Source organism: Emys orbicularis, chromosome 6 (genome assembly GCF_028017835.1).
Source record: "Emys orbicularis isolate rEmyOrb1 chromosome 6, rEmyOrb1.hap1, whole genome shotgun sequence".
Lineage (NCBI taxonomy): Eukaryota > Metazoa > Chordata > Testudines > Emydidae > Emys > Emys orbicularis.
In genome coordinates, this window is record NC_088688.1 from 34732656 (window position 1) to 34748946 (window position 16291).

General features: G+C 48.9%; 1 protein-coding gene across 3 annotated transcripts in view; it reads right to left on the reverse strand.

The window, feature by feature from the left end:
• Positions 1–3054: 3054 nt before the first annotated feature.
• Positions 3055–16291, reverse strand: part of SLC38A9 (solute carrier family 38 member 9) — a 55419-nt gene continuing 42182 nt past the window's right edge. For all 3 annotated transcript variants that reach the window (XM_065406411.1, XM_065406412.1, XM_065406413.1), the window contains 2 exons: positions 4995–5084; positions 3055–3220 (listed from right to left, as the gene is read on the reverse strand). In XM_065406411.1, the coding sequence (XP_065262483.1) occupies positions 3055–3220; positions 4995–5084 (256 nt within the window). The remainder of the gene's footprint in view (positions 3221–4994; positions 5085–16291) is intronic.

Sequence of the window (16291 nt, forward strand, 5' to 3'; positions counted from 1 at the left end):
GGGACTCGCCGCCGAATTGCCGCCGAAGAGCTGGATGGGCCGCCCCTCTCCGTTGGCCACACCAAGCACCTGCTTGCTGCGCTGGTGCCTGGAGCCGGCCCTGGCTACACCACAGAGCTTACAGGGGTGCAGCTGCACCAATGCTGCTGCACCGCTGTAACGCTGCTAGTGCAGATGCTCTAAGATGACGGACTGGGCCCAATATTGCAGTAAACATGCAGACAATCCTGTAGGCAAACACCCTTGCTGACTGCATAAAATACTGCAGGATCAAGATCATTGTGAGGCAATGAGAAAAGGGTGGGTACAATATGCTGCAGAGAACTAAGAAATACCAAAGATAAGGGCACATAGGAGAATGACAAGCATGGGGCAAGCATTTCTCTCTGGCATAGGACATCTGGAACATGTACACAGCAGTCCTGCTTGAAAGGCACAAAGAGTTGTGCAAGGTAAAAAGAAAAGTAGCTGCTTTGAAGCAGTTTTTTCACTCCACAATAACTACTCCGGACCTACTCTCTTATATTTCTTGCATATTAAGCAAGGACCTCTGGCCATGATATTAATATGACCTTGATCACCTCTAAAGATCTGTTATTTATTAGAGAAATACAATAAAATTATTCCAGACTATGCCTTCCATTCTACTTTCAGATAAAAGAACAAAAATCTTACCCCCAATTAAATTCTCTTTTCCCAGTTCTCAGCTTCTCTCAATCCCCCACGTCATTATTACTATTGAAACATTATTCAACTTTTCTCCCTTTAATTATTCTAGAATTCAGTTTCTCAGAAGACCATTTCACTCAATTTACACCTGTCAAATTTTTATTACAGCCCCAAAATTGGCTACTAGGTACGCATAGGCATATGACAGGAAAGCTCTGGGCAGAGAGTGAGCATTCAGCTTCCCCCAAAACCTTCAAAGAAAACATTCCCCAGCCACTCTGCAACAAGAGTCACAACAAAGTGTTCTGGGTCGGATGTGTGCATATGCATGTGCCCATCTGACAAGAATAATCTGTGCAGGGAGATGTGGGGAGCTGGGGCATACTCTGCCCTCACAATAAAAGAGTGCACAATAATACTATTTGCATAGCATTGATTGTCTATCCAGTTTTGGGCAGGTTCCACAATGGGGCCCAAACCTGACCCACAGACTTTACAGTCTCCAAGTTCTCTTCCACCAACTCAGACTCCTATTTCCTCACCAATATTCCACACTCTGATACTTCTAACCAAAAGCACCTCTAAATTCATTTTTCATTTTGGCAAGAGGTGATGAAATCTGACATTTGTTTAATTCCATCATCAGGCTGATGGAGCGCTATGATTGTCTGATATAGAAACATCACACCAACAATTCCCTCTCTGAATATGTGCATTCACACTTGTGTGTGCAGCAGGTGTGAGATTGTGATTCCAATTAGATGCTTTCTCAGAGAAGTTAATGTTCCATCACTCAGAAACCAGCATTACGCCTGCATGATGTGGTATTTAACAGATACTGGCTATGGAGCAACAGCTTTTCAGAGACACTCTTCTCCCACCAAAATGGAGATTACTCATCCAGAACTTCCTCCCAGTGAAGACAATAGGAGTTTTGCCACAGACTTCAATGGGAGCAGAAATGGACCGTTTGTGGACTTGATAATCTCAGTCTTTGTGGTTTATATATGTGCATTTCCAATTATGTGCATACTTCCATAAAGTCCTAAGGGCATCCCTACAAGGTAGTGCCTTGTTATTACTCACTGCACATTGACAGACTCAGATTTTCAGAGTTGCACACGTGAAACTGTGCATTAAGTCACAGTAATTCCAAGTACATGTGACCAGTTAGTCATCTAGCTGAGCATCTGCAGGCACAGTTGTGCATGGTGATTGCATATACAGATGATGCATTTGCAATTTTGCACTAGTGATTCTGAAACTGCACCATATTGCATAAAATATATAGCACCTGTATTTTGTATATTAGATTATAGTACATTTTAATACTGAATATTAAGCAGCTACATTGAAACACGATTTTTAAATTTTCACACAAATCTTAATTTGTTATTTTTGTCGGTTTGCCTGTATTGTACCTCTCTCTGACTATACTGTCATATAACATGTATAGAATGGATGTTTGAAAATCAGTTTTCCTACAGCAAGGAATTTTCAGTCTGAAATCTGCAGGGGCACAAGAACTACACGGGACATACAGGAATGCTCTGCACATTTGCGTCCAACGTACATATATGAAGTACACCTGCCCACAAAAATACACAACACATCTATTCTAATGGTAACAGTTATAGGACTTGGAACGAGGAGGATCCTGGTCCAACTTCTAGTTGAACCATCAACTTGCTCTGTAACTTCGGACACCCCTCATTACTTGACCTATTCTCAAAGGCCAGATACTGTGCAAGCAGCATCCCGGTTGCAGGTAGAAACGGTATTGATTTCTTATGCTGTTTCCATAGCTGAGGTTTCTTGCATATATATATTTTAAAAGGTTACACAAAATTATATTAACAGTGTGCTGTCATCTGATTGGCTATAAATTAGCTTTACAAATACAACCCTTTTGTCAGTAACAGTCCCAAACAGCATAGGAAAATTAGTGCAACTGTCACTGTAGAATATTGCGAGGGTTTGTTTGCTAATAAGGGCAGGAAGAAAAGAATTCTGTAGCATAAAGATGAAAAGTAACTACTTCTAAAAGTGAAGGGTGGCATGTTTTATCCATGTGGAAATATTTCTCTACAAAATAAAAACATTTTGGCCAAAATCATCCCCGATGTACTCTCAATTAAGTCAGTGGAGTTGGGCCATTTACAAATTTGGCCCACTTTATCTGTTGTGATGTAGCATTTCCAAAGATGTGTTTCCCTACAAACCCCTGAAAACTGTTACTAAGACACAGTTGTCCTTTGCTTTCAAAGGAGCAGATTTTCTCAGGAAGAAATTGACAGACAGGAGGTTCTGAGTTTTTACGATAGAGTTGCTAAAGTCTGTTGTCAAATCTCAAAATACTACTTGTGAAAGCCAGCATGAGCACTTTCACAGCAAGAACTGTGCGATCAGATTAGCCAGTCCTAGGATGATTATAAAGATGTGAACGATGAGCACTGACCACGTCAGCTGCCCTGACTGACGCAAGGAGATCATGTAGATGAGGGATGGATACACAAATACAAAGGCCAGACCACACGTTGCTCCAGAATATCTGCAAAAGAATTAAAAGTGCTTTGTGTTAACTCTTGTTCCTTGGGGTTTTTCCTAAAACAGTCTTGTTGAATAATGATTATTTGCTGTCACAGCCAAAAAAACATTGTTTTCTGTTCCTCGTTATCTGCCTCCTCCTCCTCCAATGGCATTTAATTACTTGATAAAGCCTCTCCCCCCAGAGTAATCCTACTGTCAAATGAGCCAGATGCTTCTGGAGACAGACTTCCTAACTTTGATATTGATGTATTTTGCTTTCGGTTGAGGAATCTGTTTACATATATGTCAGAACAAGGCCAGACAATATCTTGTGTTACTTTGTCATGTAATTATCAAATATATAAATCTGGTAACATCCCAGGGGCTTAAACAAAACATGCATGAGCTCCTAAAAAGCATTTCTCTGGTACTGCAAGAACATGAAGTGAAAACAGCACCAGGAAGGACCAACCCATAGCTATTGAAACCCTTTTCTACTCCTCCTTCCAGTGAGGACTCCCAGCCTGACTCTCCGCTAGCTATCAAAGCCCTCTCACTACCCTCTCCCAATGCCAGTCTGGCTCTTTGACAGCTATCAAACCCCTGGTGCTACCAAGTATTCATTATTCACAGGCATTTTTTCCTATTCAACAAGTTTCAGTTGTCCAACCAGGGAGCAGAAAGAACATATTACTTAGGTGACCAATCGCATGCCCAAGAATAGCGAATAGTTGAACTATACAGTTCATGAACCACCCACAGGCTGAAAATGGTTTGTCCAAAACTGTTTGGCAACTATCAGTAATGAACACATTAGCAAAAATCAGGATCAATTCGCAAACAGAAAAACATGCTGAACACACCATGTAATTTATGTTCCGTGACTAATCTGACTAGTTCTATTATCAGAGGATAGACGTTTTCCCTAAAAATAAATTAAATAGAGATTATAAAAAATAAAAAAAAGACAAAAGGAGTTAAAAAAAAAAAAAAATCCGAGTTCGCCAGTTTCAGAAAATGAGTGAAAAGTAGCTACAGTGACTACACTGGCCCCAATACCAATTGCTGTAGTTTTATAATCACATATTCCTGGTTTTTTAATGCCTTCCTTTCCTGGTTGTTGTGTAAAAACCCAGACTAACAACAGGGGAAATGGACTATTCCCAAAGCATTTTCAAATGCAGAAAGTAAACCCTCTGGAAAAAATTGACAATATATTTTCTCACGCTCTCTCAATTACAGAAATCACAGGAGTTAATTGCAACAACAGTAGGTTTAAATAAAAATCAGTCAGAAGTGAGATTTTTATTTTGGCCTTCCTTTTGTCTCTGGTTTTTTATTTATTCATTTTCGCTGTTTTTAATCACAATTTAAAAATTGATTTAAAAGAGACTGTCTTTAAAGATTAACAACAACAACAAACCACACACCTCCACAGAAACCATTGGTGGTAACATACAAATAGGGCCATACAGTAACTTAGTGACTTTATGCTGAAAAATGATGCATCTGATTCAGAATAAGCAGGTAAGTTATGGGGACCCTGGATGAGATCTGAAGGAAACTTATTCCCAATTCACATCGGTCTGGCAATCATCTCAACCCTCTGAATGTCCCTTTCCAAGAACTAAGATTAAACAGAGCTCCATATATCAGAGGTTGACATCACTCTAATATTTTGTATATTTATTATAAACAATAATAAAAAGACAGATTGATCTCTGAGAATTTGTCTGACACCAAAAAGTAAATTTCATTAATATTCAGGACTAGTTCAGAGTACAGAGAATACCTACCTTATGATACCTCCTATATTTGGATAGAATATGGCCATTGTCACTCCAAGTCCTACAATTGCTACGTTTAGAACCAACACGTGGAAAATACTAGAGAGAGGGGGAGGAAAAACAGTTAATATATGTATAATACCACTAGGAAATAAGAACATCTTTCAGTTATTGTATTACAATTTAAATGTACATCCAGTAGGAGTGTTTCTACTAGTATGACTCATCATATTAGAGCTAATTAATTTTATAGTTAACATGCAATATTCTGTAGATGTTAAGTGCCAGATTCTAAACAGACTCAAATGTTTGGACTCAAATAATTCTTCAGCAGAGATTATGTATAATTTGGCATTTCTTCTTAAAACAACATACTTAATACTCTAGCATATGAAAATCCATCTGAAACATCCGAAGACAAAGAAACAATACTGTATAATTGAATTCCCACATGAAAGAAGTGCCTGGATCCAGAGAATGAACTGAGCTATATGAGCGGACTAATGGATACCAGAGAAAGATGCATCACAGAATGGAAATCATTATATAGAATACATAAAAACAAATCTTAATACATTACTTGTCACATTTTGATTGATGGATAAGACAAATGTTTAGGTTTCTGAACTTCACTTAATGCATGACCTACAATTTACATTAGACTGCTTTTTTTGGATAAACAATGTATTTTCTACTCTTATGTTTTGTGTTTAGTGAGTAAACTTGAACAGGTTTTGCTTTCTGAATGAACCTTCTAATGCACAGAAAGCATTAACGTTGTTTAGATACTAGTGAAAGGGCTGTGCATGGACTCTGGACTCAGATACCTAAATGTCACCTGCCTTTAGGACCTGTAAAATTTTTTACATCTAAATATCAGGAAAGATCTAGGGTGACCAGACGTCCCGATTTTTAGGCGTTTGTCCCACGTCCCGACCGATGTTTGGTCGTGACGCAATTTGTCCCGATATTTCGCACTCCTGTTTTTGTTTTGTTTTTTCCGCCGGCGGGACTCCGCTTTTTTTTTTTTTTTTTTTTTTCCCCTTGCTCTGCAGGCGGGACTCCGCTTTTTTTTTTTTTTTGGCGCTCCGCCGGCGGGACTCCCCCGCGCCATGTGTCCCGATATTTTCTTCATCCCATCTGGTCACCCTAGGAAAGATCTGACTTAGAAAATGTTGGGATATGTTAGCCACACAGACGTTCATCTGGGAATGAAAAATACCAAACACAGTAAAGACACAAATACTTATGGCTTTTGTTTACCTAATCTTCTGTTGTGTTTATTTCATTTTGACTGAAGTCACCATTTTTTCTTACCCATCAAAGGTATTTCTCTGATGGAAAAGGTCAGTCTCCAAATAGATGAGCTTCTATCTATGTCACACTTGAACTGGCATGAGTGACCAATTTAAGGGCTGAAATGTTAAGTGCTAATTTACAAGGTAGGAAGTTAAAGTAATAAAATTCATGAAATAAAGGGGTCTTATAAAAGCTATGGGGAAGAACGGATAACTTCTAACCATAAAAGAATAAACTAAGGCCTGGTCTACACTAGGAGTTTGTTGAATTTAGCGCCGTTACATCGAATTAACTCTGCACCCGTCCACACCACGAGGCTATTTAGTTCGACATAGAGGTCTCTTAAATTCGACTTCTGTACTCCTCCCCAACGAGGGGAGTAGCGCTAAATTCGACATGGCCATGTCGAATTAGGCTAGGTGTGGATGGAAATCGACGCTAATAGCTCCGGGAGCTATCCCACAGTGCACCACTCTGTTGACGCTCTGGACAGCAGTCCGAGCTCGGATGCTCTGACCAGCCACACAGGAAAAGCCCCGGGAAAATTTGAATTCCTTTTCCTGTCTGGGCAGTTTGAATCTCATTTCCTGTTTGGACATCGTGGCGAGCTCAGCAGCACTGGCAACGATGCAGAGCTCTCCAGCAGAGATGGCCATGCAATCTCAGAATAGAAAGAGGGCCCCAGCATGGACTGATCAGGAAGTCTTGGATCTGATCGCTGTGTGGGGCGATGAGTCCGTGCTTTCCGAGCTGCGATCGAAAAGACGGAATGCAAAGATCTACGAGAAGATCTCTAAAGCCATGGCAGAGAGAGGATACAGCCGGGATGCAACGCAGTGCCGCGTGAAAAATCAAGGAGCTGAGACAAGGCTACCAGAAGACCAAAGAGGCAAACGGACGCTCCGGATCCCAGCCCCAGACATCCCGTTTCTACGAGGCACTGCATTCCATCCTAGGTGCGGCCGCCACCACTACCCCACCACTGACCGTGGACTCTGAGGATGGGATATTGTCGACGGCCGCTTCCTCGGACATGTTAGCGGATGGGGAAGATGAGGAAGGAGATGAGGAGGACGAGGCAGTCGACAGCGCTTACAACGCTGATTTCCCCGACAGCCAGGATCTCTTCATCACCCTTACAGAGATCCCCTACCAACCGTCCCCAGGCGTTAACCCGGACACAGAATCAGGGGAAGGATCACTCAGTAAGTGTTTAAAACATCTAAACATTTATTTTTAACAGAACAGGAATATTAACAATATTAACAATGGGTTTTGCATGATTACTTTGCCCTAGACGCTTAACGTTTCAGTCCCTGGCAGTGCAACTACTGAAAAAAAAAAATCTAACAATGTCCGGTTTTGCATGATTGTTCTGCCCAAGCCGCTCTACTGTTTAGTCCCTGCCAGTGCAGCTACAGTAAAATCCGGTCTATATGTCCGGGGATAGAGCTGAAATCCTCCAGGAACATCTCCACGAAGCTCTCCTGGAGGTAATTGGAAAGCCTTTGCATCAGGTTCCTGGGGAGAGCGGCCTTATTGGGTCCTCCGTAGTAGGAAACATTTCCGCGCCAGGAGACAAGCAAGTACTCCGGGATCATTGCCCTGCAGAGCATGGCGGCATACGGCCCTGGTCTTTGCAGGCTTTCCCGAAGCATCCTTTCTTTCTCCGTCTCTGAAATCCTCATCAGAGTGATGTCGCTCATGGTGACCTGCTTTGAATTAGGTAGGGGAATGTTAGTATTGGGACTGCTTGCCTGTTCCTTTACAGAACTGTAACCGGCGGTTTACAGCCACGCGGTGGAGGCGGGAGAGGGGCAGCATACAGGGATCTTTCCCTGGGACAGCCGCGAGGGGGTGGGACAGGGGCAGAGTTCATGCTTGCCGGATTGCTGGCAGCAGGGACTGGCATTGCTTTCAACGTGAAAGGAGGCCAGTGCTATTATTAAAGTTTTAAGCAGCCACAAGTCTACGGCTTACCATGTCGGCCTGCTACACAAATTCCGGTGTCCTGCCCCGCTTCTCTGATCTGCACTGCAAGACCCCAGGCACTGAATGCGAAGGCTGAAAATTCAACCTTGTCCTGAGTGCGCATGTGATAGGTGCTGTGCATGGTCTTGTTGACAGAGAAAGACTATGTTCTTTGTTCACAACTAAATTTATCTTTCTGAGGAATTCACTCCCTTTTTCCCATTCCCACAGCTGCGACTGTCTCCCGACCTACCCTGGCATCACACTCCCAGAGGCTAGCGCAGATTAGGCGTAGGAAGAAGAGGACACGGGAGGACATGTTCTCGGAACTTATGGGCTGCTCCCGAGACCAGGCAGCCCAGCAGACCCAGTGGAGGGATAACTTGTCCCAAATGCACCGATCACACATGGAACGGGAGGAGAGGTGGCAGCAGGAAGACCAGCAAGCGACTCAAACGCTGCTTGGACTAATGAGGGAGCAAACGGACACGCTCCAGCGCCTTGTGGATGTTCTGCAGGACCGGAGGCAGGAGGACAGAGCCCCGCTGCAGTCTATCTGTAACTGCCCTCCCCCGCCACCAAGTCCCATACCCCCCTCACCCAAAGTCCAAAGAAGGAGAGGCGGCAGAGTCCGTGAAAACTCTCACTCCACCCCTGCAGACTGCTCAAGTACCAGAAGGCTCTCATTCCCCAAAATTTGACAAGTCCTTTCCTTCCCGCCTCACCCAAGCCCCCGTCCAAGTTTCACCCCCCAGTTTCATGTGTAGTTGCTAATAAAAAATACGTTTCTGTTAATTACTGTTTCCATCATGTTCTTTTAGAGGAGAGTCTGTCTGAAGGGGGGGAAGGGGGTTGGTAATTGGACAGGACAGTCACCTTTACCAGGGTACAGAGGCGGGGGCAGGTTCAGCAGCAGGGCACACACACATTGCAGTCACTAGTTACCCTGGTCAGTCTGGGAGGTGGTTTTCATGTTCTAGGGGGGGGAGGGGGGGAGGGGCTCTGTGACTTTGTGGCGGGGGAGGGCAGATAGAGATCTTATGCAGCGGTCCTTATCCTGGATCACAGAGCCACGCAGCAGGGGATCTGTAACCGTCCTCCCCCTGCCACAAAGTCACATAGCCCCCCCACACACAGAGTCCCGAACAGGAGGGGTGGCAGGCTCCGTTGAAACAACCAGTCCACCACTGCGGAGCCTGTCATTCCTGGAGTTTAGAAGTGTCATTTGCATCACTACACTACACCCGCTCCCCACCACAGTCTGCGTCCCAGGTTCAACACTTTCCCGCAAAAACAGTAATAAAGAAAACGGTGTTCATTAACAAAATTCAACTGATTTTATTTTTAAACGTGTGATGGAAGGGGGGGGGGGAACGGGGTATGTAACTGGAGAGGATAGTGAACATTTACTGGGTAAAGAAACGGGGGCAGGTTCAGCTTCTCTGTACACAAAACTGAAAAGTCACAGGTTACCCTGCTCACTCAGGAACCTAGCTTTCAAAGCCTCCCGGATGCACAGCGCGTCCCGCTGGGCTCTTCTAATCGCCCGGCTGTCTGGCTGGGCGTAATCAGCAGACAGGCTATTTGCCTCAACCTCCCACCCCGCCATAAAGGTCTCCCCCTTGCTCTCACAGAGATTGTGGAACACACAGCAAGCTGCAATAACAATGGGGATATTGGTTTCGCTGAGATCACAGCCAGTCAGTAAGCTTCTCCATCTCCCCTTGAGATGGCCAAAAGCACACTCCACCACCATTCTGCACTTGCTCAGCCGGTAGTTGAAGAGTTCTTTTTCAGTGTCCAGGGCGCCAGTATAGGGCTTCATGAGCCAGAGCATTAGCGGGTAGGCTGGGTCCCCGAGGAGGACTATAGGCATCTCCACATCCCCAAGAGTTATTTTGTGGTCCGGGAAGTAAATACCTTCCTGCAGCCATCTAAACAGACCTGAGTTCCTGAAAACACAAGCGTCATGAACCTTGCCCGGCCATCCGACGTTGATGTTTGTAAAACGTCCCCTATGGTCCACCAGTGCTTGCAGCACCATTGAAAAGTAGCCCTTTCGGTTGATGTACTGGCTGGCCTGGTGGTCCGGTCCCAGGATAGGGATGTGAGTTCCATCTATAGCCCCACCGCAGTTTGGGAATCCCATTGCGGCGAAGCCATCTATGATGACCTGCGCGTTTCCCAGGGTCACTACCTTTGAGAGTAGTACCTCAACGATTGCGTTGGCTACTTGCATGACAACAACCCCCACAGTAGATTTGCCCACGCCAAAGTGGTTCGCGACTGACCGGTAGCTGTCTGGCGTTGCAAGCTTCCAGAGGGCTATGGCTACTCGCTTCTAGACAGTCAGGGCTGCTCGCATCCGGGTGTCATTGCGCTTCAGGGCAGGGGACAGCAACTCACAAAGTTCCATGAAAGTCCCCTTCCGCATGCGAAAGTTTCGCAGCCACTGTGATTCATCCCAGACCTGCAGCACTATGCAGTCCCACCAGTCCGTGCTTGTTTCCCGGGCCCAGAATCGCCGTTCCACAACATCAACATGACCCATTGCCACCGTGATGTCCTCGGTGCGGGGTCCCGTGCTTTGTGACAGGTCTGTGCCACTCTCAGACTTCAGGTCCTCACCGCGCTGCCATAGCCTCCTCGCCCGATTTCTCAGCATCTGCCTCTGGGAAAGGTGGATGATAAGCTGCGAGGTGTTGACAACGGCCATAACTGCAGCGATGGTCGCAGCGGGCTCCATGCTCGCAGTGCTGTGGCGTCCGCGCTGTCACTGACCAGAAAAGTGCGCGAACTGATTTCCCGCCGGCGCTTTCAGGGAGGGAGGGCGGGAGTGACGGTCGGATGACGACAGTTACCCAAAAGCACCCTCGACACATTTTTTTACCCAGAAGGCATTGGCGGCTCGACCCAGAATTCCAATGGGCAGCGGGGACTGCGGGAACTGTGGGATAGCTGCCCACAGTGCACCGCTTCCAATGTCGACGCTTTCCCTGTTAGTGTGGACTCACAAAGTCGAATTACTGTCCTTAGTGTGGACACACACGTTCGACTTTGTAATATCGATTCCACATATTCGATTTAAGTAAAATCGAACTACTCTCGTAGTGTAGACATACCCTTAGATAGACAGCACCCTTAATTACACAGCTAGCATTTTAATAGTACAAGAAAGGGTGGGCATTAGATTGAAGTTGTCCGTTGGAGAAATACCAGATGGGGCTTTAAGAAAAACACTGAATATTTGAAACTTTATATGAAGGCAAAGTTACAACAACACATGAACATACTACATCATCTATTACTTATTCATCATCGAGTTAGTATTCAGAGAACCTGGCTAAAGATGATGGCTTGCTGGCTGGGAAACCCTCCTTCTCTGAATATACTAGAAAAGGTGACCAAATTTCTAAATACCGATCCTTTTTTTAAGCACTTCTCTTGTGTACATACTTGGTGTGAAAGCTTTTCCATTACAATGACAGTCCATATTCCACAATTCCACAGGAGGAGGGTTGTGTATTTCAAGTAATATGCAATATATAGAGTCTTATGGCAAATAATAAAAAATTTGTCATTCTATTTAAATGGAGATCCTTTACTGGAGCATTAAGCAAGCAAGTCAGAGGATCTCTAGGAAGCCAGCATTTTGTCATAAGATGACTCTTCTTAATAATTTCCTTCCCAAACCATCTAATTCTTGAACACAACCAACACATGTACAAATACATTCCCCTTTCCCTGCAGCCTCTCCAACAGATCACTTCCCTAATAGCAAAAATATGGACAATATTAATTAGAGGCAAATGCTATATATGCAGTAATTTATAAAAATGTTCTTTATGAGCTGCACATATCCCCTTTCCCATCTTAAGAGATGCACTTATCCAGATCAATTTCTTTGTCCAAATCCCCCTCCCATCTTTTTCATCTGGGTTGTTTTATTAACATATTTTTCATTCTAAATTGTATGTATCTTAGAAATTAAACCTTTTGTTCCAGCTTGTTCCTGGGTTAATTCCTGAAATGTTGTTAAAGGTCCAGTTAGAACCACCTCATATCCAGATTTCACAATAAAGTGTTTGATTTGTAAATATTGAAAATACGGGACTGTAGTAGTGTGAGTCGGGGCTCTACCCTGCCGGAGGCGGAGGGGAGCCACGCCGACTCACTGCAGACCAAATCTACAGCCGGTTAGCTTAGGACTTAGGCCCTCTGGGGTGGGGCTGAGGAGAAACAACAGTTATGGAGTTCAGGCCCTCTGGAGCAGGGGCTGGGTAGGCAAACAGTTCAAGAGCCCAGGCCCTCTGGAGCAGGGGCTGGGTAAGCAAACAGTTCAAGAGCCCAGGCCCTCTGGAGCAGGGGCTGGGTAGGCAAACAGTTCAAGAGCCCAGGCCCTCTGGAGCAGGGGCTGGGTAGGCAAACAGTTCAAGAGCCCAGGCCCTCTGGAGCAGGGGCTGGGCAGGCAAACACTCACGGCTCAAGCCCTTTGTGGCAGGGGTTGAGCAACAAGTAGGTAAGGGGCTCAGGTTTCTACCTGAACCTTGGGTGAGGGGGAAGCCTGCCACCCGTGAATGGGGGTGGCAGGGGGGAACGCAGGCCCACCCACTTCACTGCGTCCCAGCCCGGGGCCCTAGCAGCGATTATTGTCGCTGCCGGTCAGTGGGGTGTCCAGACCGAAACACACTGACATCGGCTCACAGACCTCTGCAGCCGGACCGGGATCGGCTACCCCCGGGCTACTTCCTTCTCCCCCCTCGGGGCTTACCTAGGTGGCAGGGGTGGCTTTAGGCCAGTCCACCAGCATCAGCTTCTCGGTGGTGGGGCTGGGGGGCTGGTTCGACTCTTCCTTCCCAGGACAGCTGGCAGGGGGCAGCCTTGGGTCCTGCTCGGGGCCGCTGGTCCGGGGCAGGCTGGGCCAGTCCTTCTCGGTGTAGCGGGTCCGCGGCAGGCTGGGCCAGTCCTCCTCGGGATAGCGGGTCCGCGGCAGGCTGGGCCAGTCCTCCTCGGGGTATTTGGCAAGAGGGAGGCTCGACCGGCGCGGGGCGTTAGCAGGCGGTTCGCGGTCTGCCGGTGTCTCCCAACCGGGAGCTCGGCCCGGGACGTCTGCTCGCTCCGGCGGGCTGGCCGCTACTGAGCTTTGGTGGCGGGCTTTTATACTTCCGGGTCGGGGCCGTGACCTTGGAGGGGCGGGCCCCGGACCCGGTAGCTCCGCCCACGCTGGGGATGGAAGCTGCTCCACCCCGCCGGAGGCGGAGGGGAGCCACGCCGACTCACTACAGGGACCTTTACATTATCACATACCTATTGGTAGGACCTGTTGGAGTAACCGGGAAGTGAAGTTGGTGCCCTGGTCAGTTAGTATTTCCTGGGGCAGGCCCACGCGGGCAAAGACTTTGACGAGCTCGTCGGCTATAGCCTTTGCCGTAATACTCCGGAGTGGGACGGCCTCCGGAAAACGGGTCGCGTAGTCGACGATGACCAGGATATATAAAACTCCGGCCCGGCTTCTCGGGAGAGGTCCTACCAAGTCCATCGCCACCCGTTCAAACGGGGTCTCCATAACGGGCATGGGGACTAGTGGAGCGGGGGCTGTTTGTGGGGGAGCCGCCAGCTGGCACTCGGGACAGGAGGTGCAATAGTTTCGCACGTCTTGGTGCACTCCTGGCCAGAAGAACCGGGAGAGTATCCGCGCTAGGGTCTTCTTTTGACCCAGGTGCCTGGCGGCGGGGACATTATGGGCGAGCCTTATCACCGCCCGGCGGTGGCAGCAGGGTACCATCAGTTGTCTCTGGGTTTGTCCGGTGCGGGAATTATGGTCGACCCGATAGAGGCGATCCCGTCGCAGTTTGAACCGGGGCCACGTTTTGGCCCGGGCGGGATCAATCAACGCATCGTTGACTGCCGCCAACTGTTCGTAGGCCCGGCTTAGGGTGGGATCTTCCCTCTGGTCCCGGCAGAAATTAGTAGCGAGCTGAGGGTCGTTGGCTGGTACTGGTGGGGCCCCTTTCGCCTCGCTTTTCTGGCTATGAGGTTCCACCTTGTCAGTTTCCTCCGGAGGGGCCTTGCGGCAATCTTTCTCCAGAGCCAGGTGATGTTGGGCGTCTCCTGTACCCGGATGGCTAAGAGGCTCGGGAATTCCGGCCAGTCTCGTCCCAAAATTACGGGGTAGGCCAGCCGCGGGGCCAGGCTTACCACCATGGTCCGCGTGACCCCGTCCACCGTCAGTGGAACTCGGGCACTGGCATACGGGCGAACATCCCCGTGGATGCACTGCAGGAGGATGTTCCCCAGCTGGGGGTCTTCGGGGAACCCCAGGCTTTGGCGGACTAAGGTTTGTCCGCAGCCGGAGTCAACCAGGGCGCGGGTCTGGGAACCTCCCACCGTGACGGGTACGGTGACTTTAGCAGCCTGCGGGGGTCGAGCACGGTTCTCCCCGGCACACACGTGGCCAAAGCTGCAGTCCATCTCCGTGCAATCCCGTTGGAGATGCCCCCGCTTCCCACAGGAGAAGCAGGGTCCGATTTCTGGCCGCCCGGGTCGGGCCGGGCCCCGCACGGGGTTCTTAGGGGGACTTCATGGGCCACGGCCGGTCCCGTGCTTAGGTCCGGTGGGAGTAGGCCGAGGCGCACCCTCATGACGGCGGTACCGCGGCTCCTGACCTCCCGGGGAATTCTGTACCTCGACTTGGGGGTTCGTCCATCTCTCGGGGTTGGGGCGCTCGAGCCCCGGGGGACGACCCCGTATGCTTGGTCCCGGCGCGGTTTCGGCCGCCATAAAGTCCTTCATAAGGGTGACGGCCGCTGCTACCGTTGCAGGCCGGTGGCGGAGGACCCAGGCCCTCCCCCGGGAGGGGAGGATATGGACAAACTGCTCCAATATGACTTGTTCGGCGAGCTCCTCGGGGATTCACCTCTCCGGTTGCAGCCATTGTTGGCACAGGTCCCTTAGTTCCTGGGCCACCAACCGAGGCACCTGGGTTGTAGGCCAGGGCCCGGAACCGCTGTCGGCAGGTTTCGGGGCTAATGTCTAAGGCGTCTAGTATCGCCGCCTTGACGCGGACGTAATCTCGCGCCTCCTCTGTGGACAGGCCCCGGTAGACGGTTTGGGCTGTTCCCGTCAGATACGGGGCGAGGAGGGTGGCCCACTGGTCCGGCGCCCACCCGGCAACGAGTGCGACTCGTTCAAAAGTTACTAAGAAGGCTTCTGGGTCGTCCTGTGGCCCCATCTTAGTCAGTCGCACCGGCAGGGTGGAACGGGGAGCTCCGGCCGCGTCTCCTGGCTGGAGCCCCGCAGGCCGGGCCAGCGCGGTCGCCAGCTGCTGGAGACACTGCTGCTGGAATTTTTGGGTTTTTGCGATCAGGTCTTGGACCAGTTGCTGCTGCTGCGTTCCCACCTGCTGGAGTAGTTGCCGCTGCTGCTGCAGTTGGGCGGCCTGTTGTTGTTGCTGCTGCTGAACGTGGGCCGCCTGTTGTCGCTCCTGGCTCTCCGTCAGGAGCGTGAAAAATTTTGTCACATCCATGTCCCCGGCGGGGGATCGTTCCCCCCCTGGACTCCTTCTCACAGGGGTCTAGGGCTCGTGCCCACATACTGGGGCAAGGGCCCCACGTTGGGCGCCAAGTGTAGTAGTGTGAGTCGGGGCTCTACCCTGCCGGAGGCGGAAGGGAGCCACGCCGACTCACTGCAGACCAAATCTACAGCCGGTTAGCTCAGGACTCAGGCCCTCTGGAGCAGGGGCTGAGGAGAAACAACAGTTATGGAGTCCAGGCCCTCTGGAGCAAGGGCTGGGCAAACACAGTCACAGCTTAGGAGCCCAGGCCCTCTGGAGCAGGGGCTAGGCAGGCAAACAGTTCAAGAGCCCAGGCCCTCTGGAGCAGGGGCTGGGCAGGCAAACAGTTCAAGAGCCCAGGCCCTCTGGAGCAGGGGCTGGGCAGGCAAACAGTTCAAGAGCCCAGGCCCTCTGGAGCAGGGGCTGGGCAGGCAAACACTCACGGCTCAAGCCCTTTGTGGCAGGGGTTGAGCAACAAGTAGGT